The 21,047-nt window shown below is 39.5% G+C and overlaps 3 protein-coding genes across 3 annotated transcripts in view; 2 read left to right on the forward strand and 1 right to left on the reverse strand.

Moving 5' to 3' along the window:
- adora3a.1 (adenosine A3 receptor a.1) overlaps nucleotides 1-21,047 on the reverse strand; it is a 55,137-nt gene that overhangs the window by 21,496 nt on the left and 12,594 nt on the right. The gene's annotated exons all lie outside the window — the stretch shown is intronic.
- Nucleotides 983-4,489, forward strand: LOC307166053 (adenosine receptor A1-like; the record flags this gene model as incomplete). The annotated part of the gene is made up of 2 exons (XM_079884169.1): nucleotides 983-1,314; nucleotides 2,983-4,489. 2 exons carry the CDS (start codon nucleotides 983-985, stop codon nucleotides 3,662-3,664), a joined length of 1,014 nt encoding a protein of 337 aa, XP_079740295.1. The 3' UTR covers nucleotides 3,665-4,489.
- On the forward strand, nucleotides 11,583-14,141 carry LOC307166147 (adenosine receptor A3-like; the record flags this gene model as incomplete). Its single annotated transcript, XM_079884323.1, has 2 exons — nucleotides 11,583-11,914; nucleotides 13,429-14,141. 2 exons carry the CDS (start codon nucleotides 11,583-11,585, stop codon nucleotides 14,108-14,110), a joined length of 1,014 nt encoding a protein of 337 aa, XP_079740449.1. The 3' UTR covers nucleotides 14,111-14,141.

Raw genomic sequence — 21,047 nt, forward strand, 5'->3', positions numbered from 1 at the left:
TCATGTCTTGGCTCGTGGAGTCTGCAAATGTCTCCAGTGACGAGAGATGCTGTTGGTGGTCCAGTAATTTTGTGGAATTTGTCAACCCGCTCCTCAAGTTTGGAGAACGCTGTGTTAAATTCCACCTGGAACTTAGTCATAAGGGAGGCCTAGTGTTTAGTTAGCATATCTGCTAGTGCGGGTAACACAGCGCTCGGTGGGTCATTCTCTCCTTTCTGGTCCCCTTTCTTCGATCTGCCGGCCATCCTCTTAACGCGGCGAGGCACTGTCAAATATAATTAAATGTTGGGGATCGGTTGCAGCACTTTAGTTGGACTGTAAGGCAGGTTATAAACGTAAAGGTTGGGAGCGGGGCAGAAACGCGACTCCCTCTGCCATTTCCTACACCGGAAGTCCCATATTGTGAAATATTTATCACAACCTGTTTTTTATTGTAATGTATCTTCAAAATGTAATTTATTCCTGTGATCAAAGCTGAATTTTCAGCATCATTGCTCCAGTCTTCAGTGTCACATGATCCTTCAGAAATCATTCTAATATGATGATTTGCTGCTCAAGAAACATTTCTGATTATCATCAATGTCGAAATCAGTTGTGCTGCTTCATATTTTTGTGGAAACCGCGATACATTTTTAGTCAGGATTCTTTAATTAATAGAAAGTTCAAAAGAACAGCATTTATTTGAAATATAAATCTTTTGTAACATCATAAATGTCTTTACCATCACTTTTGAGCAATTTAATGCATCCTTGCCGAATAAAAGTATTAATTTCCCTCAAAAAAACCCCAAAACAACACACTGTATACTTGCAGCATACAAGCCACTTCAAAGTACTTATCAGGCAAAAAATCTTGAGTATGTGTGCGTGTGTCTGTGCATATTTGGTTATGCATGGCTGTTTGAGAGAGTGAAGACAACTTCCTATTTTAACCACGATCATTTCAAAGTTCCTGTAGAGATCTTGTGCCTTCAGTCTCCACCATGGCTGATGGTGAGAAGGTGATCTATACCTCTGTGGAGGTGCTCATCGCTGTGGGATGCTGTCTGGGGAACGTGCTGGTGATCTGGGCCGTGTGGTCGTGTCGATCCCTGAGTCAGACCACGTTCTGCTTCATTGTGTCGCTGGCGCTGGCTGATTTTCTGGTGGGATTGGTTGCTGTGCCTTTCGCAGTGATAGTTGATGGACGGCTGAAGACTAGTTTCCACTGCTGCCTCTTCATCAGCTGTGTGGTCATTGTGTTGACCCAGGCCTCCGTTCACTCCTTGTTGGCCATCGCTGTGGACCGATACCTGCGTGTTTATAAGCCTCTCAGGTTTGAACTTTTAATAGTCGTGTAGCTTCATATTGAGAGCCAAACTGATCAAGCTTACTGAGTAGGAGGAAATCAAACTTGAGCATTTCTCAGAGATGATGCACACTTATTTTTATCATACTGAATAACATGCAACCTGAAAAAAGAACTTCTTTAGGTGCGAAATGGACCGCATTTGCATGTGTGTATGTTAATGTATGTTAAGAATTTATTAATTCTATAATCTGCAATCAAAATAGCTCGCTCTGCCTCTAAAAAACTATGTTGTGTTTTGTCTGACATCATCATGTTGACATAGACCAACACAGAAAACTACTGTAGCAAACATAGAGCTGGCAAAGATATTCCTCAATAAGGAAAACTGGAGCACTTGTGGTTGCGTTTTAGACATTTTGCTCCCGAATGCTTCCAGAATGTGACATTAAAGGTTTAGTTCACCCACAAATTACAATTCTGTCATAATTTTTTCACCCTCATGTCGTTCCAAACCCGTAAAACTATCATTCATCTTCGGAACACAAATGAAGATCTTTTTGATAGAGATTTCTGTCCCTCCACTGACAGCTACGCAACTACCACTTTGACGATTCGAAAAGCTCTAAAGAGATTATAAAACTAATCCATATGAATTGAGCGGTTTAGTCCAAATTTTCTGAAGAGACTCGATCACTTTATATGATGAACAGTTTGAATTTAGGCTTTTATTTACAAATAAAAACTTTTTATTCATTTTCATTTTTGGGTGAACTATCCCTTTAAATAGGGTTCACTGAACAAATGAAGTAAAACATGAAATCATAATTCTGATTTACTTTTATAATATGATTTTTAAGTATTGAAATACTGCACTTTTCATGATGTAATTAATTGCCAAATATATACTTTAAGTCAACAAGGGTGCAAAAATATTTAAAAAATTAAGCAAGTGTTTTCAACATTGATAATAATCAGAAATGTTTCTTGAGCAGCAAATCATAATCATCAGTATATTAGAATGATTTCTGAAGGATCATGTGACACTGAAGACTGGAGTAATGATGCTGAAAATACAGCCTTGCCATCAGATGAATATATATATATATATATATATATATATATATATATATATATTTTTTTTTTTTTTTTTTATTATTATATTCAAACAGAAAACAGTTACATTAAATTGTAATAATATTTTGTAATATAACTGTTTTTACTGTATTTTTGATCAAATAAATACAGCCTAGGTGAGCAGAAGAGACTTTCAAAAACAAAAATCGGTAACACTACAATAAGGTCTCATTTGTTAACATTAGTTAATGAATACATTTGTTACAGTGTTTATTAATCTTTCTTAATGGTAGTTAATAAAAATGCAGTCATTCATTGTTTGTTCATGTTAGTTCACAGTGCATTAACTAACATTAAAAAATACAACTAACCCTATTAGTAAATGTTGAAATTAACATTAACTAAGTTTAATAAATGCTTTAAAAGTTTTGTTCATTCTTAGTTCATGTTAACTAAAGTTGTTAACTAACATTAACTGACGAAACCTTACTGTAAAGTATTACCAAAAAAATCTTACCAAATCCAAACTTTTGAAAGGCAGTGTGTATATATATGTACAGTACATACATACACAGTACCGTTGAAGATATATAAAGATAATTTCTCATTGATTTTCAGGTACAGAGGATCAGTCAAAAAGCAGCATTTGTGGGCCACGGTCACTGTTTGTTGGCTCTCTGCTTCTATACTAGGCTTCATGCCCATGTTCGGATGGCACAACGAAGACACCACAACAAGAGAAAACTCCACTATTACATGTCACTTCATCACGGTTATATCCATGTCGTACATGATCTACTTCAACTTCCTCGCTTGCATCCTACCACCCACCATCATCATGATGGCCCTGTACTTGTTACTCTTCAATATGATATCCAAACAGCTGAGAAAGGAGGTCGGGCGCCCCGTGGAGTCCAGGTCGTTTTACCGTAAGGAGCGGAGACTGGCCAATTCTCTGGCTTTGGTGCTGGTTCTGTTTGCCGTTTGTTGGCTCCCACTGCACATAATAAACACGCTTGATTATTTCAAAATTGTCAAAGTGCCCACTGTCACCTTTCACATCTGCATCCTCCTCTCTCACGCCAACTCCGCAGTTAACCCCATAGTGTACGCTTTTAAGGTCCCTAAGATTAAGAAGGCATATAAAAGCATCTTGACGAAGCTGACAAACACGGAGCAGAAGGAAGATCAGAGCAGTCAGACTTTGGAAAATATTGCCAGCAGCAACTCAAACAGCATCGTCAGGTGTACCATGAAAATAAACCCACAGGTGGTTTTAGCCACCAATCAGAACGGTTAGCATGAGTCTGTTCTCACGCACAAGAAATAGAGAGACCAGGGCTAGAATTACACAGACAAAAGTTCAATTATACAAATGGACTGCCGCTTTTGCATAGCTTGTGCTTGCTATTTAAAAATGATCTGAAACTTTCCTATCTGGCAGCTCCAGTAAGATGTATCTTGAACTCTGTCTTGGAAACTATGTATAAGCCTTAATTAAACAATTTAATAATCAATTAAAAAGGAATTTATAATTGTATGTGTGGCGAGCAGGACGAGGTCGAGGGCTGTGAGAGAGCGGCACGAGGCCGGTGGCATGATTACTCTGATGAGGAACGCACCGGTCTCGTATCTCTCACGGAGGAGCGGAAGCATAAAGGAGGAGCAACGACAGTGAAGAGCAAGAGAGGACAGGCCTGAATTTGTGTTGTGTTGTGTTTTATTTTATTGTGACAGCAGTCGTCCGTGAGGGGCTGCTGTCTTTTACTTTCGTTTTGTATATGTGTTATTTTTTTTATTAAATATGTTTGAATGTTCGCCGGTTCCCGCCTCCGTCTTCTCATAACATCTGAACTGCATTACAGTATGATATTACGCTGTACCCACATTGGACCAGTGGTGTGGAAAATAGATGGATGGAAAATGGATGGAAACTGAATTTCAGGAGGTAGATAAGGTCTATTATTACAATTTACACAGTTTACACTTGTTAAAACTGCAATGACAGTCATGGGTGTAAGAGAGTACATATCACTTAAATTAATTTATGAGTCATTGGTTCTTAAGAATACACAGACAATAGTGAGTGATTCAACCCATGTTTTATTTCCAATGTATCAACTTCTGCCATCAGGAAAGCGTTATAGAGTTCCACTTTGTAAGAGCAACCGTTACAAAAAATCATTTATTCCTGTATATATTAATAATTTAAATAGTAAGATGCAGTCATTGTTATCAATTCTTTTTAATGTTTTAATTATTATTATTTTGTTTAATTTCCCCCCCCCCTTTAATGTTGTTACATGTTGTGTGTGTGTGTATGTTGTGTACAACTGCAGCTTTGGGTTCAAGAAAAATTTCCTAAAAAAAACCCAATAAAGTATACTCTACTCTACTAGAATGGTAGTGTTAAATTAATATAGTGAAATAAATGTTTGATTTTGGTTATATGATGTATGTCTCACATGCTATCATTTAAATCCATCAAACATCTGCAGCTCTGCTCTCTAGATATTGACCTCAGTCATTTAAATAAACACAGGTTACAAGAATTCAGACACAAATATTTCATTTCCACATATTGAAGGAGGAAGAGAAACTGACAGAGTCATTCTGAGCATGCAAATGTTTTTGCCATAATGTGCAGCAGCACGTCAGAGCATCCACATCCTTCCTTCATAACTTCATAAATGCAAATTCTGTCATCATTTACTCACCCCCATGTCATTCCAAACCCGTATGGCTTTATTATTCTGTGAAAGATGATGTTTAGAGGAACATCCATGCAGAGTACTCTTTTTCATAATGGCATCTGAGCTCTGAAATTGACACACACACAAAAAAACAAAAAACATTAAGAGAAATCATAAAAACACATTTTAAGTATCTATGATATCTTGCTTGATCTTGCCCTTTCATGCATAGAGGTCACTACAATGGAGAGCTATTAAAAAGCCATTTCCTGCATATGCATGGGTTTTGGTGGCATTGTTGCACATAAACCACTACAGCAGACTCTAGTGCATCATCCAGTGCTTAAGTATGTGGAATCTTTTTTATCCAAACCAAGATTGCCAATGGTTAGTCAGAAATGCCAAGTCAGTTTGAATGTCTCACAATTGGGTTCCCTTTCGAGAACGGTCACTTCGTATTGCGTAGCTATATGCAGTGGGGAAACTCCTTTTCCATAATACCAAAGAGTAGAAGACAATACAAGTTCTTTGATAATACTGAAGCCAAAAATGTAAAACGCAGTTGCAGCTGCACAGCTAACACAGTGAGTGTCTGGCTCACTCGTTGGCTGTGCTGCGGCAACTGCACATCCAATGGCGTGGAACCTCTTCTATAATGGCGAATTCGGGCTCTGATATAGACTCAGCCAAATTGGGCGTGGCTGAGTCTATATTAGAGCCTGAATTCGCCATTATAGAAGATTTGTCTCCTTCAGCGACACTCTTCACGTCTCTGACTCCTCTGCAAGCCTTAGCCGTAGATACAAGCCTTTTACAGCCTGAGCGAGCCGTTTTACAGCAGACTACGCCTTCAACGCCCGAAGTCGTTTTTCTCCCGTCACCGTTCTCCTGTGGCCATCCGGCGATCGACGCATATCCTTTTCACTGCATTATTGCTACTGTGTGTTCGCTGCTGCGTTCACATAGTCTAAAAGAGCAAGCGAGCATTGTTACAAATGCCTCGCTCAACATGTGCCACGTGCGGATGCCATCTGCATGAGGCCGACGGGCACACGAAGTGCGTCACATGCCTGGGAACCCCCCATGCTGAAGCTACATTCTCTGTCGGAGGCTGCTCTCTCTGCGAGAGTATGCCTGTTATGTGACTGCGCATGTGGCTAGCTCTCTGCAAAGATGGCGACGCCGCTTCTCCTGCTCTTCCTTTTCCCGGAGGAAAAAGAAGCGCCGCAGCCAACGACAGTAAATGTAAATGTAAATGTAATAAATGTCTGTACGCGTGACTCACTCTCTTTGGCAGCGTCCGAAGATGGGGTTAGTCGGGCTCAACATTTGACTCTGCCCCCCATCTAAACCCAGCATGAGTACAACTGGAAGAAGCATGGCCAGCTAGTCAAGTTAAATAACCACTCAAACAGAGCTAAAGCTGCAGTCAAGGGGCCCGCTGTAAACTGCGCACCGCTGCAAACTATTGCTGTTCTCACAGCAGCTCAAACAGAGTGAGAAATAAATGTCCCCCCACAGCCCTCGCTCACAGGTGGCTGGGAACATTTTCAAATCAGTCATTAGGCCCGTTACAAAGCGCTGTGCGAGTCACTGCTCCTACAACAGCTCTAATAGAGCAAGATATGAGTCTTCACGAATCAGTCCGAGCCCGTCATAAGACACGCTCCACTGAAATAATAAAGGAGGGCTCGTGTCTTGCGCTAGCCGGACCACCCTTGAAAAAAAAACAAAAAAAAACAATGAAACTTCTCGCAGCTCCCTGTTTAGCTCAGGCGGCTGATGAATTGTTTACTGTAGAAAACAGGCCCGCTGCACTGCGCGCGCATCTACAAACAAACAAACAAAGCACATAAAGAGTATGTTTCAAGCACACAATACACAGGTTCACGGTCCCCCTTCACTAGGCGGCCCCTTCCCAGTTGTCACTCTGACTTTGCCCCAGGCGAAAGCCTTTACAGTCAGCCCAACACTCAATATGTGCACAAATGACAATATAAGGGTATCAGGTCCCCCTGTGTTAGATGGCCCATCCCCGAACATGTGTCAAACCCTAGCCACACAAGCCCTGGCCTTGCAAGCCATCCCCGGTGTGTCGAGTTGGGTTATAAACACAATAAATCGAGGCTATTCGCTCCAATTCACTCGCAGACCCACAAAATTTGCATGTGTCACGTGCTTTGCTCCGAAATACAAAATCTATTAGCAAAAGGGGCGATATGATTAGTCCCCCCCACGCTAAAACACTTGGGGTTTTACAGCCGCTATTTGCTAGTTCCAAAATAAGACGGCGGCATCAGACCCATACTAGATTTGAGACATTTGAACAAGGCTCTCATGAGACGGCCATTCAAAATGTTAACTAACAAACATATCCTTGCGCAAGTTCGCCCGGGGGATTGATTTTTTTTACAGTGGATCTGAAATATGCATACATTCACATTCAGATAGCCCCTCGTCACAGGCCATTCTTGAGATTCGCCTTCGAGGGGCAGGCTTATCAGTACACAGTTCTGCCGTTCGGTCTGTCCCTAGCACCCCGTACGTTTACGAAGTGCATGGACACGGTGCTTTCTCCTCTGAGGCATCAGGGAGTGCACGTGCTAAATTATCTCGACGACTGGCTGGTCTTGGCACAGTCGAGAACCAAACTTTTGACACACAGAGCTTTGATTCTAAGCCATTTGGAAGGCTTGGGTCTCAAAATCAACTTATCCAAGAGCAAACTGAACCCCAACCAGAGTGTGATCTTTCTGGGCACAGTTATCGACTCTACAACTATGAGAGCACGGCTTACACAAGAGCGCACGCTCTCTATACAGCAGCTGGAAGCCTCATTCAAGGCAGGCGAGTGCACACCCCTAATAAATTTCAGAAACTTCTCGGTCTCATGGCAGCTGCATCGTCAGTACTCCATATGGGATTACTGCGAATGCGCCCACAGCAGCACTGGCTCAAACGCAGTGTGCCAACCACATTCAGGCAGTCAGGCAGCCTGCGCATCATGGTGAATCATGGTTGTTTACGGACCCTGATTCCCTGGTGGGCTCAGGACTGGTGCATGGGGGTGATTTCCAGGGGGAAAGTTGTTTTCACAGATGCTTCCAACCTATGTTGGGGAGCACTGCACGAGGGCAAGCCTGCCTCCGGTCTCTGGTTGAGCACGGAGCAGAGCTTACAAATCAACTGCCTGGAAATGAAAGCAGTTTGTTTGGCCCTCAAAGCATTTCTGTCAAACCTCAAAGGACACCACGTCTTAGTCCGCACGGACAACACGTCAGTGGTGGCATACATAAATTGCCAGGGCGGTACCAGGTCGGACAACCTGTACACCATGGCGAGAGACCTCCTCTTCTGGGCGCAAACAAATCTGAGCTCTCTAAGGGCAGCACATATCCCTGGCATCCGGAATCTGGGTGCGGATATGCTTTCACGGGGCAACATTCCCCTAGGCGAGTGGTCCCTGAACCCTCAGACAGTCCGTCTGTTATGGAGTGTGTTCGGCGAGGCCGAAGTTGACCTTTTCGCCTCGAAAACCAACACTCAATGCGCAGTGTTCTTCTCGAAGAACAGGGACACATTGGCCCATCACTGGCCCAGTTGCCCCCTTTATGCATTTCCCCCTGTTTCAATGATCCCTCAGGTCATCACACGGGTCAGGGAGAGCGGATGCCCAGTCCTCCTAGTGGCCCCCCTCTGGAAATCCAGGCCGTGGTTTCCAGAGCTGGTCCAGATGACGGACAAAGTCCCCTGGCCTGTCCCGCTGAGGGAAGACCTCCTCACGCAGGCGAATGGGATGATATGGCATACGCGACCCGACTTATGGGCCCTCCATGTGTGGCCCCTCAACGGGTACCCAGGGACCTCCCTGACAAGGTCCTGAACACAATCACTGAGGCTAGGGACCCGTCTACCAGGCGCCTCTATGCTCTGAAGTGGTCAGTGTTCTCCAGCTGGTGCTCAGACAAACACTTTGAACCCAGGTCATGCAAGGTATCAGTGGAACTCTGCTTCCTACAAGGAGAGCATCCTTGTTGGATGCGGGCCGTTCCCCGTCCACGCTCAAAGTGTATGTGGCAGCCATTGCAGCTCATCATACTCCGGTGGCTGGCCAATCGCTAAGAAGAAACAACTTGGTGGTACGGTTTCTAAAAGGTGCCAGGAGGATGAACCCCTCCAGACCTTCATCTGTGCCGAGACCACCATTTGAACCGCTCCAGTCAGTTGATCTTAAACCTCTCTCGCTAAAGACTGCTCTCCTGCTGGCACTGGCATCTATCAAGCGAGTGGGGACCTACAGGCGCTCTCTGTGAGCCCCTCCTGTTTGGAGTTTGGAATCGGTGACTCTAAAGTCACCCTCAAACCCAGACATGGCTATGTACCCAAAGTGCTCTCAACGCCGTAGCACAGGTTATCACATTGTTAGCTCTTCCCCCTTCTGCAGAGGATGGCCCATAATTTGCTCTGCCCTGTCAGAGCACTGAGAATCTTTCTGGAGCGTTCTGCGTCTTTTAGACAATCAGAACAGCTCTTCGTCTGCTTCGATGGCCGATCCAAGGAATCTCCAGTCACGAAGCAAAGACTGTCCAGATGGATAGTGGATGCCATATCTCTGACGTACACCGCAGTGGGTCAGGTTTGCCCTATAGGTACTAGAGCCCATTCGACTAGAGGCATGGCCTCGTCTTGGGCTTGGTCCTCTGGGTTTCCTATTCAGGACATTTGTGCGGCGGCCGGCTGGTCCTCGCCTTCCACATTTATGAGGTTCTATAACATGGAGGTGCCTTCCCTGCAGACGAAGGTCCTTTCGGTATGATTAAGACCTGACGGTGTCTGGTTTACATGGCGTCCCCACTGCGTATAGCTACGCAATACGAAGTGACCGTTCTCGAAAGCGAACGAGTATTGGGTAGCCGGCTGCACTAGAGTAACATGGCAAGTTGTCACTTCAGTCGATTTAAACCTGCTATAATGGCGAATTCGGGCTCTAATATAGACTTAGCCACGCCCAATTTGGCAGTCTCTGATGTGTGTCGGCGTGCTGCTAGCTCATTGGCGAACACGTCAGAGGCAGAGCCGCAGCACAGCCAATGAGTGAACCAGACACTCACTGTGCTAGCTGTGCAGCTGCAAATGCATTTTACATTTTAGGCTTCAGTTTTATCGAGGAAAAGGAGTTTCCCCACTGCGTATAGCTACGCAATACTCGTTCCCTTACTCTCAGGGAACCGAGGTTACGATAGTAACCGAGTACGTTTTAGTCACATGGTCGGGAAAGGATAAAAGAAGATTGAAACTGTTGCTCTGGCTCTCTTATTCTCTGGGTCCCTTTCTTAAGGCTCTCTGTCTTTACCTCCTCTTTCCTCTTACTCTCTCTCTCTCTCTCTCTCTCTCTCTCTCTCTCTCTCTCTCTCTCTCTCTCTCAGGTAACATTTTATATGCTGGGTAAGATTAATGGTATAAGTTATCATCATCTCATACATCTATTTTGTAACTATTTTAAGTGTAACCATAACCATACTTTGTCATTAAACCTTTTCAATTACTACTAATGTGCTAAATAGTTTTGATTTGGTATTGACTTTGAAGTGCTACCTATTGCAATACAATATTGTCACTCTCTATAGCAACACTCTCTCACCTATTCAGCTATTGGAACTACGCTTATTTCCGTCGTTGGTATAAGTGGCAGTGGGTGGAATAGACAAGAAATGTTTTCTACCATCTTGCTGACAACTTTTCTTTAGTCATTGGGCAGTCTTGCAGACTGAACCGCTGCAGGAATTCCACCCTTACAATAGATACAACATACTTCCAGAAACGGATATTTTTATATATGTACAGTACTGTTCAAAATATATATATTTTTAATGTTTTTGAAAGAAGTCTCTTATGCTCACCCAGGCTACATTCATACATTTGATGCATTCAAAAATAGAGTAAAAAACAGTAATGTTATGAAATATTTTATCACAACTTAGAACTGTTTTCTATTGTAATATAGGCTACTTCAAAATGTCATTTATTCCTGTGATCAAAGCTGAATTTTCAGCATCATTGCTCCAGTCTTCAGTGTCACATGATCCTTCAGAAATCATTCTGATATGATGATTTGCTGCTCAAGAAACATTTATGATTATTATCAATGTTGAAAACAGTTGTGCTGCTCCTTATTTTTGTGGAAACCGCGATACATTTTTATTCAGGATTCTTTAATGAATAGAAAGTTCAAAAGAACAGCATTTATTTGAAATAGAAATCTTTTAACATCATAAATGTCTTTACCATCACTTTCGAGCAATTTAATGCATCCTTGCTGAATAAAAGTATTAATTTCCTTCAAAAAAATAAACACAGTGTTGTGGCTTGCAGCATACAAGCCACTTCAAAGTACTGATCAAGCAAACAATCTTGAGTATGTGTGTGTATATTTGCATGGCTGTTTGAGAGAGTGAAGACAACTTCCTATTTTAACCACGATCATTTCAAAGTTCCTGTAGAGATCTTGTGCCTTCAGTCTCCACCATGGCTGATGGTGAGAAGGTGATCTATACCTCTGTGGAGGTGCTCATCGCTGTGGGATGCTGTCTGGGGAACGTGCTGGTGATCTGGGCCGTGTGGTCGTGTCGATCCCTGAGTCAGACCACGTTCTGCTTCATTGTGTCGCTGGCGCTGGCTGATTTTCTGGTGGGATTGGTTGCTGTGCCTTTCGCAGTGATAGTTGATGGACGGCTGAAGACTAGTTTCCACTGCTGCCTCTTCATCAGCTGTGTGGTCATTGTGTTGACCCAGGCCTCCGTTCACTCCTTGTTGGCCATCGCTGTGGACCGATACCTGCGTGTTTATAAGCCTCACAGGTTTGAACTTTTAATAGTCATGACTCGTGTTGCTTCATATTGAGAGCCAAACTGATCAAGCTTACTGATAAGGAGGAAATCAACCTTGAGCGTTTCTCAGAGATGATGCACACTTATTTTTATCATACTGAATAACATGCAACCTGAAAAAAGAACTTCTTTAGATGCGAAATGGACCGCATTTGCATGTGTGTATGTTAATGTATGTTAAGAATTTATTTATTCTATAATATGCAATCAAAATAGTTCGCTCTGCCTCTAAAAAACGATGTTCTGTTTTGCCCGACATCGTTATGTTGCCATTGACCAACACAGAAAACTACATAGAGCTGGCAAAGATATTCCTCAATAAGGAAAACTGGAGCACTTGTGGTTGCGTTTTAGACATTTTGCTCCCAAATGCTTCCAGAATGTGACATTAAAGGGTTAGTTCACCAACAAATTACAATTCTGTCATCATTTATTCACCCTCATGTGGTTCCAAACCCGTAAGACTATCATTCATCATCAGAACACAAATGAAGATCTTTTTGATAAAATCTGAGAGATTTCTGTCCCTCCATTGACAGCTGCGCATCTACCACTTTGACCCTTCGAAAAGCTCATAAAGAGATTATAAAACTAATCCATATGAATTGAGCGGTTTAGTCCAAATTTTCTGAAGAGACTCGATCACTTTATATGATGAACAGTTTTATAGGCTTTTATTTACAAATAAAAACTTTTGACTAATTTTCATTTTCGGGTGAACTATCCCTTTAAATAGGGTTCACTGAACAAATGAAGTAAAACATGAAATCATGATTCTGATTTACTTTTATAATATGATTTTTAAGTATTGAAATACTGCACTTTTCATGATGTAATTAATTGCCAAATATATAATTTTAGTCAACAAGGGTGCAAAAATATAAAAAGAATTAAGCAACTGTTTTCAACATCATAGCATCATATCATCAGTATATTAGAATTATTTCTGAAGGATCATGTGACACTGAATGGAGTAATGATGCTGAAAATACAGCCTTGCCATCATACAATATTTATTTTAAATAATATTTTGATCAAATAAATGCAGCCTAGGTGAGCAGAAGAGACTTTCAAAAACAAAAATCGGTAACACTACAATAAGGTCTCATTCTTTAACATTAGTTAATGAATACATTTGTTACAGTGTTTATTAATCTTTCTTAATGGTAGTTAATAAAAATACAGTCATTCATTGTTTGTTCATGTTAGTTCACAGTGCATTAACTAACATTAAAAAATACATTGTATTAGTAAATGTTGAAATTAACATTAACCAAGATTAATAAATGCTTTAAAAGTATTGTTCATTCTTAGTTCATGTTAACTAAAGTTGTTAACCAATATTAACTGATGAAACCTTACTGTAAAGTATTACCAAGAGATCTTACCAAACCCAAGTTTTTGAAAGGCAGTGTGTATATATAAGTACATACATACACAGTACCGTTGAAGATATATAAAGATAATTTCTCATTGATTTTCAGGTACAGAGGATCAGTCAAAAAGCAGCATTTGTGGGCAGCGGTCACTGTATGTTGGCTCTCTGCTTCTATACTAGGCTTCATGCCCATGTTCGGATGGCACAACAAAGACACCACAACAAGAGAAAACTCCACTATTACATGTCATTTCATCACGGTTATACCCATGTCGTACATGGTCTACTTCAACTTCTTTTCTTGCATCCTACCACCCACCATCATCATGATGGCCCTGTACTTGTTACTCTTCAATATGATATCCAAACAGCTGAGAAAGGAGGTCGGGCGCCCCGTGGAGTCCAGGTCGTTTTACCGTAAGGAGCGGAGACTGGCCAATTCTCTGGCTTTGGTGCTGGTTCTGTTTGCCGTTTGTTGGCTCCCGCTGCACATAATGGACACGCTTGAGTATTACAAACTTGTCAAAGTGCCCACTGTCGCCTTTCACATCGGCATCCTCCTCTCTCACGCCAACTCCGCAGTTAACCCCATAGTGTACGCTTTTAAGGTCCCTAAGATTAAGAAGGCATATAAAAGCATCTTGACGAAGCTGACAAGCACGGAGCAGAAGGAAGATCAGAGCAGTCAGACTTTGGAAAATATTGCCAGCAGCAACTCAAACAGCATCGTCAGGTGTAGCATGAAAATAAACCCACAGGTGGTTTTAGCCATCAATCAGAACGGTTAGCATGAGTCTGTTCTCACGCACAAGAAGTAGAGAGACCAGGGCTAGAATTACACAGACAAAAGTTCAATTATACAAATGGGCTGCCGCTTTTGCATAGCTTGTGCTTGCTATTTAAAAATGATCTGAAACTTTCCTATCTGGCAGCTCCAGTAAGATGTATCTTGAACTCTGTCATGGAAACTTATGTATAAGCCTTAATTAAACAATTTAATAATCAATTAAAAAGGATTTTATAATTGTATGGTAATAATTGTCTATTATTACAATCAAAATCACAGTTTACACGTCTTGTTAAAACTACAATGACAGTCATGGGTGTAAGAGAGTACACATCACTTCAATTAAATTATGAGTCATTGGTTCTTAAGAATACACAGACAAAAGTAAGTGATTCAACCCATGTTTTATTTCCACTGTATCAACTTCTGCCGCAGGAAAGCGTTATAGAGTTCCACTTTGTAAGAGCAACCGTTACAAAACAATTATTTATACCTGAATCTATTCATATTTTAAATAGTAAGATGTAGTCATTGTTATCAATTCTTTTTAATGTTTTAATTATTATTATAATTTTTTTGTTTGTCCTTTTGTTGTACCTTTAATGTTGTCACATGTTGTGTGTGTGTGTGTGTGTGTGTGTGTGTGTGTGTGTGTGTGTGTGTGTGTGTGTGTGTGTGTGTGTGTGTGTGTGTGTGTGTGTGTGTGTGTGTGTGTGTGTGTGCCCTTGTTTATATTACATTGTGGGGACCAAATGTCCCCATAAGAATAGTAAAACCTGAGATCACCTACATTGTGGGGACCAGCCAGCGGTCCCCACTTTTCAAAAGGCTTATAAATCACACAGGATGAGTTGTTTTGAGAAAGTAAAAATGCAGAATGTTTCCTGTGATGGGTAGGTTTAGGGGCAGGGGCAGTGTAAGGGGATAGAATGTACAGTTTGTACGGTATAAAAACCATTACGTCTATGGAGAGTCCCCACAAAGATAGTGAACCAGACATGTGTGTGTGTGTGTGTGTGTGTGTGTGTGTGTGTGTGTATGTTGTGTACAACTGCAGCTTTGGGTTCAAAAAAACAATAAAGTATACTCTACTCTACTAGAATGGTAGTGTTAAATTAATATAGTGAAATAAATGTTTGATTTTAGTTATATGATGTATGTCTCACATGCTATCGTTTAAATCCATCAAACATCTGCAGCTCTGCTCTCTAGATATTGACCTCGGTCATTTAAATAAACACAGGTTAACTCAGACACAAATATTTCATTACCACATATTGAAGGAGGAAGAGAAACTGACAGAGTCATTCTGAGCATGCAAATGTGTTTGCCATAATGTGCAGCAGCACGTCAGAGCATCCACATCCTTCCTTCATAACTTCATAAATGCAAACCCCCATGTCATTCCAAACCCGTATGGCTTTATTCTTCTGTGAAAGAGGATGTTTAGAGCAACGTCCATGCAGAGTATTCTTTTTCATAATGGCATCTGAGCTCTGAAATTGACACACACACACACACACACACACACACACACACACACACACACACACACACACACACACAAAACATTAAGAGAAATCATAAAAACACATTTTAAGTATCTATGATATCTTGCTTGTGATCTTGCCCTTTCATGCATAGAGGTTACAATGGAGAGCTATTAAAAAGCCATTTCCTGCATATGCATGGGTTTTGGTGGCATTGTTGCACATTAACCACTACAGCAGACTCTAGTGCATCAGCCAGTGCTTAAGTATGTGGAATCTTTTTTCTCCAAACCAAGATTGCCAATGGTCAGAAATGCCAAGTTACTCCAGAATATTTATCCCTTCCTTCTATCCTAGGAGACTCTTGCAGGTAAAAAATAAATAAAAAAAATTACATCAAGCAACATCTTAGGAGTCACATCATTGTTAAACTTTCCAAGTATTGATTTTAGATTGAGAGGAAATTCTGATTAATTATCTGTCCACTAAATTGGACATCATGCATCACTAGCTATATTTCAGCTACAATTCATACTATTACTGTGACAGTTGTTCTTGAAAATGCTTCATCTGCAGTAACTTTTTTTGGCTAAATAAAAGTATGTGTTATTAGATTCAATAGATTGTAATTTGCAATAGAAGAGTAATTTGATTACATAATGTATGTTACATGTAATGCATTACTCGTTACATCAGAAAAGTAATCTGATTAGGTTATGCAAGTTACCTGTAATTCGTTACTTTGCTTGTTACATCAGAAAAGTAATCTGATTACGGAATGCACATTACATGTAATCAGGGCCTGAAGTTAACTTTTTTGACCACCAGCCACTGTGGCAGGTGGATTTAAAAATCCACCCGCCACAGTGACTTTTTACCAGCCAGTTTTTTTGTGTTTTGTTTGCCTCATAAAAGGTGAAAAAAAAAAGGAATTGCACAAACATTTGTTCTTTAACTTGTACGAATACACATTTAAGTGCTGTCAAGTTATTAACGAGATCCATACAAGTAATAATAACTCTTAGAATACAGATTAGTGCAGCTCGTATGTAAACAAATCACACGCGGCTGTGTTGATGGCTGGGCAGCTGTTAGTTACAGCGTTCAGGAACCGTTAAGCAGAACTAAATTAATATTGTTATTACTGGTAAAGTTACCAGGTAGGCTACCGGACATTTGGACACAACATCTGTGCAACTGTCATTGTACTGTAGCCTATGTCAGCGTTGCATTATCTCATCTCATCTCAACAACAGTTTAATACAACTCACACATTCAAACGTAGTCAGAGAAGACGCATCTTTCTCTCCGATCACATACGTTCCGAAACACTCAGACTGCGCTGCTTTCACAGATGCTTTCTTTACTCCAGTAATGTGCCGCCACATTTTTAGCTAAAATCCAACGAAACATACAACTTCGTTTGAATGTCAAAGAACAGTTGCAAAAAAAAAAACACACACACACAAAAAAAAAAAAAAAAAAACCTTTGCCCCTTTAGTTACTGTTGCTATGTCCGACAAGCTCACGCCAAACCATGATGTCACGCAATGAAAAACACATCGCGCAGCAGAGAGGACACTGACAACACGCTGACAGACAAGACAGTCCAGGTTACTTTTGATATTAAACAAAGTCTCAACGTTAAAATTTGGTCATTTTTAAAGAAATTTAGACAATACCGTTTTGTGGCTCTGTAATGTATCTTGACAGATCGCTGTGGTGCCTCAAGTTAAAGCTGCTCGTGAACCGATCATCTCTTCCTTCTAGTTAATTTATAGCATCAAATAAACATGAATGAACATAAGAAGGAATGTAGTTTTAACTGCGGAAAGATGTCAGTAGGCTTACTCAGTAGTCAGTACACTCCGTTTTTTCAAGTTCAAATCCTCCAACGTTGAACTCTCCTGACTGCTTTGTCGGACAAAAAAAAGGCGAATTCGGCGGATTATGATTGGCCAGATCGCCTGTCAATCAAACTCCCCGCGAAGGGTCGATTCTCATTGGCTGCCTGCCAATGTGGCAGGTAGATTGACAGTGTTACCCGCCAATTGTAGAATTCACCCGCATTTGGCGTGTGGTCGGGTGTTAATTTCAGGCCCTGCATGTAATGCATTACTTTACTCATTTCAATAGAAAAGTAATCTGATTAAATTATGCACATTACATGTAATGCGTCACTTTACTCATTACAACAGAAAAGTAATCTGATTAAATAATGCATATTACTTGTAATGCGTAACTTTACTCGTTACAACAGAAGAGTAATCTGATTACATAATGCACACTACTTGTAATGCGTTACTTGTTACAACAGAAAAGTAATCTGATTACATTATGCACATTCCTTGTAATGCGTTACTTTACTTGTTACAACAGAAAAGTAATCTGATTACACAATGCACATTACTTGTACTGCGTTACTTTACTCGTTACAACAGAAAAGTAATCTGATTAAATAATGCATATTACTTGTACTGTGTTACTTTACTCGTTACAATAGAAAAGTAATCTGATTACACAATGCACATTACTTGTAATGCATTACTTTACTCGTTACAACAAAAAGGTAATCTGATTAAATAATGCATATTACTTGTAATGCGTTACTTTACTCGTTACAAAAAAAAGTAATCTGATTAAATAATGCATATTACGTGTACTGCGTTACTTTACTCGTTACAACAGAAAAGTAATCTGATTACACAATGCAAATTACTTGTAATGCATTACTTTACTCGTTACAACAAAAAGGTAATCTGATTACATTATGCACATTCCTTGTAATGCATTACTTTACTCGTTACAACAGAAGAGTAATCTGATTACATAATGCACACTACTTGTAATGCGTTACTTTACTTGTTACAACAGAAAAGTAATCTGATTACATTATGCACATTCCTTGTAATGCGTTACTTTACTCGTTACAACAGAAAAGTAATCTGATTACATAATGCACATTACTTGTACTGCGTTACTTTACTCGTTACAACAGAAAAGTAATCTGATTAAATAATGCATATTACTTGTACTGCGTTACTTTACTTGTTACAACAGAAAAGTAATCTGATTACACAATGCACATTACTTGTAATGCATTACTTTACTCGTTACAACAAAAAGGTAATCTGATTAAATAATGCATATTACTTGTAATGTGTTACTTTACTCGTTACAACAAAAAAGTAATCTGATTAAATAATGCATATTACTTTGTAATGCATTACTTTACTCGTTACAACAGAAGAGTAATCTGATTACATAATGCACCCTACTTGTAATGCATTACTTTACTTGTTACAACAGAAAAGTAATTTGATTACATTATGCACATTCCTTGTAATGCATTACTTTACTCGTTACAACAGAAAAGTAATCTGATTAAATAATGCATATTACTTGTAATGCATTACTTTACTCGTTACAACAAAAATGTAATAAGATTAAATAATGCATATTACTTGTAATACGTTACTTTACTCGTTACAACAAAAAAGTAAACTGATTAAATAATGCATATTACTTGTAATGCGTTACTTTACTCGTTACAACAAAAATGTAATATGATTAAATAATGCATATTACTTGTAATACGTTACTTTACTCATTACAACAAAACAGTAATCTGATTAAATAATGCATATTACTTGTAATACGTTACTTTACTCGTTACAACAGAAAAGTAATCTGATTAAATAATGCATATTACTTGTAATGCGTTACTTTACTCGTTACAACAGTAGAGTAATCTGATTACATAATGCACACTACTTGTAATGCGTTACTTTACTTGTTACAACAGAAAAGTAATCTGATTACATTATGCACATTCCTTGTAATGCATTACTTTACTCGTTACAACAGAAAAGTAATCTGATTAAATAATGCATATTACTTGTAATGCATTACTTTACTCGTTACAACAAAAATGTAATATGATTAAATAATGCATATTACTTGTAATACGTTACTTTACTCGTTACAACAAAACAGTAATCTGATTAAATAATGCATATTACTTGTAATACGTTACTTTACTCGTTACAACAAAAAAGTAAAATGATTAAATAATGCATATTACTTGTAATGCGTTACTTTACTCATTACAACAGAAAAGTAATCTGATTACAAAATGCACATTACTTATTATGTTATCCCCAACACTGCTCATTTCAAATGAGATTTGAAAACACCTCATCGCTAATTTTTCCACAGTCTGAAAACATCAATAGATCAATGTAGATTGCAGTCTGAGGTTTTCTAAGAGAGGAGAGCTAAATTTGTCCATTTTGAACATAATAAGAAATATAGCTGCGAGCAGCGATTACGGGCCCAAGCCGGTGGCACCACCACCCCGGTGCCTTTAGTTACCTAAAGGCACCGGGGTGGCGGTGCCGCCGGCTTTGGCCCGTAATCGCTGCTCGCAGCTATATTTATTTATATATTTATATATATATAATAGATTTATTTATATATATATATATATATAAAAAGACAGAAAATATTACTTGTCTTAACTTATTCTGATTTTATGATACACTCAAAATATTCCACAACATTGATTAACGTTGATTAACCCGTTGATTAACCGGTGGTAAGATATTCTCACCGTCACATACCTAGTATATTTTTATATAGATACAATAGGCCTACCTGATTTTGAACACAAGAGGGCAGTATAGCACTATGAATGACATGATTTATTCATTTTTTTGACTAAAAAAAACATTCTGGCTGTTTTTAAACTTAAACAATTATTAAATTGAAAAAAAAAAGAATAAAATGAGTTTAGTTCTGATATTTGTATCATTTTATATAGAAATAAATGGTGTATAATTACATTTTTAGAAGATATGAGGCTTTTAGTGTTTTCATTTTTGACATTACTTTAATCCCTCGCCATAGCAAAACCGTTTGAGATAACCGTTCACAATTTAGCATCTTTAATGTATTTTCATCATGTTGAAAAAGTTAAGAGGAGTGGGTAAAAATTCAGAGGCTGATTTTGCAAAGAAATCCACATTCAAACCAAAATATCTGACTATGTTGGTCGGAGCTAATGACTGTAAATTAGAAAGTTGTCCGGCTCAATGAGTCCAATATACGTACTGATTTTTGTAACTGTTGGTAAAACTAAAACCCCCACTTTTGTCAAAAGCATTTTGAAAGTCACACACTTCCTGCTGCCAGTTGGTGGCGCTATAACTTTGACTCACAATAGTCACATCCATGTGATCGGCCTCTTACAACGAACACACTGCGGAAGTTTCATCAAGATCAGTTAATGTATGCAGAAGTTATAACACACTGCCTGTGTCCCATTATTCGCCATAAATTCGTTTCCTCGAATTCCTCAAATTCGTCACGGCCAAACCGTTCGAGATATCAAAAATCCGTTTGCAAGAATTCATCCTCAATGTCTTGACTTCATTCACACCGAGTTTG

The sequence above is a fragment of the Squalius cephalus genome (genome assembly GCF_949319135.1).
Source record: "Squalius cephalus genome assembly, chromosome: 10".
Lineage (NCBI taxonomy): Eukaryota > Metazoa > Chordata > Actinopteri > Cypriniformes > Leuciscidae > Squalius > Squalius cephalus.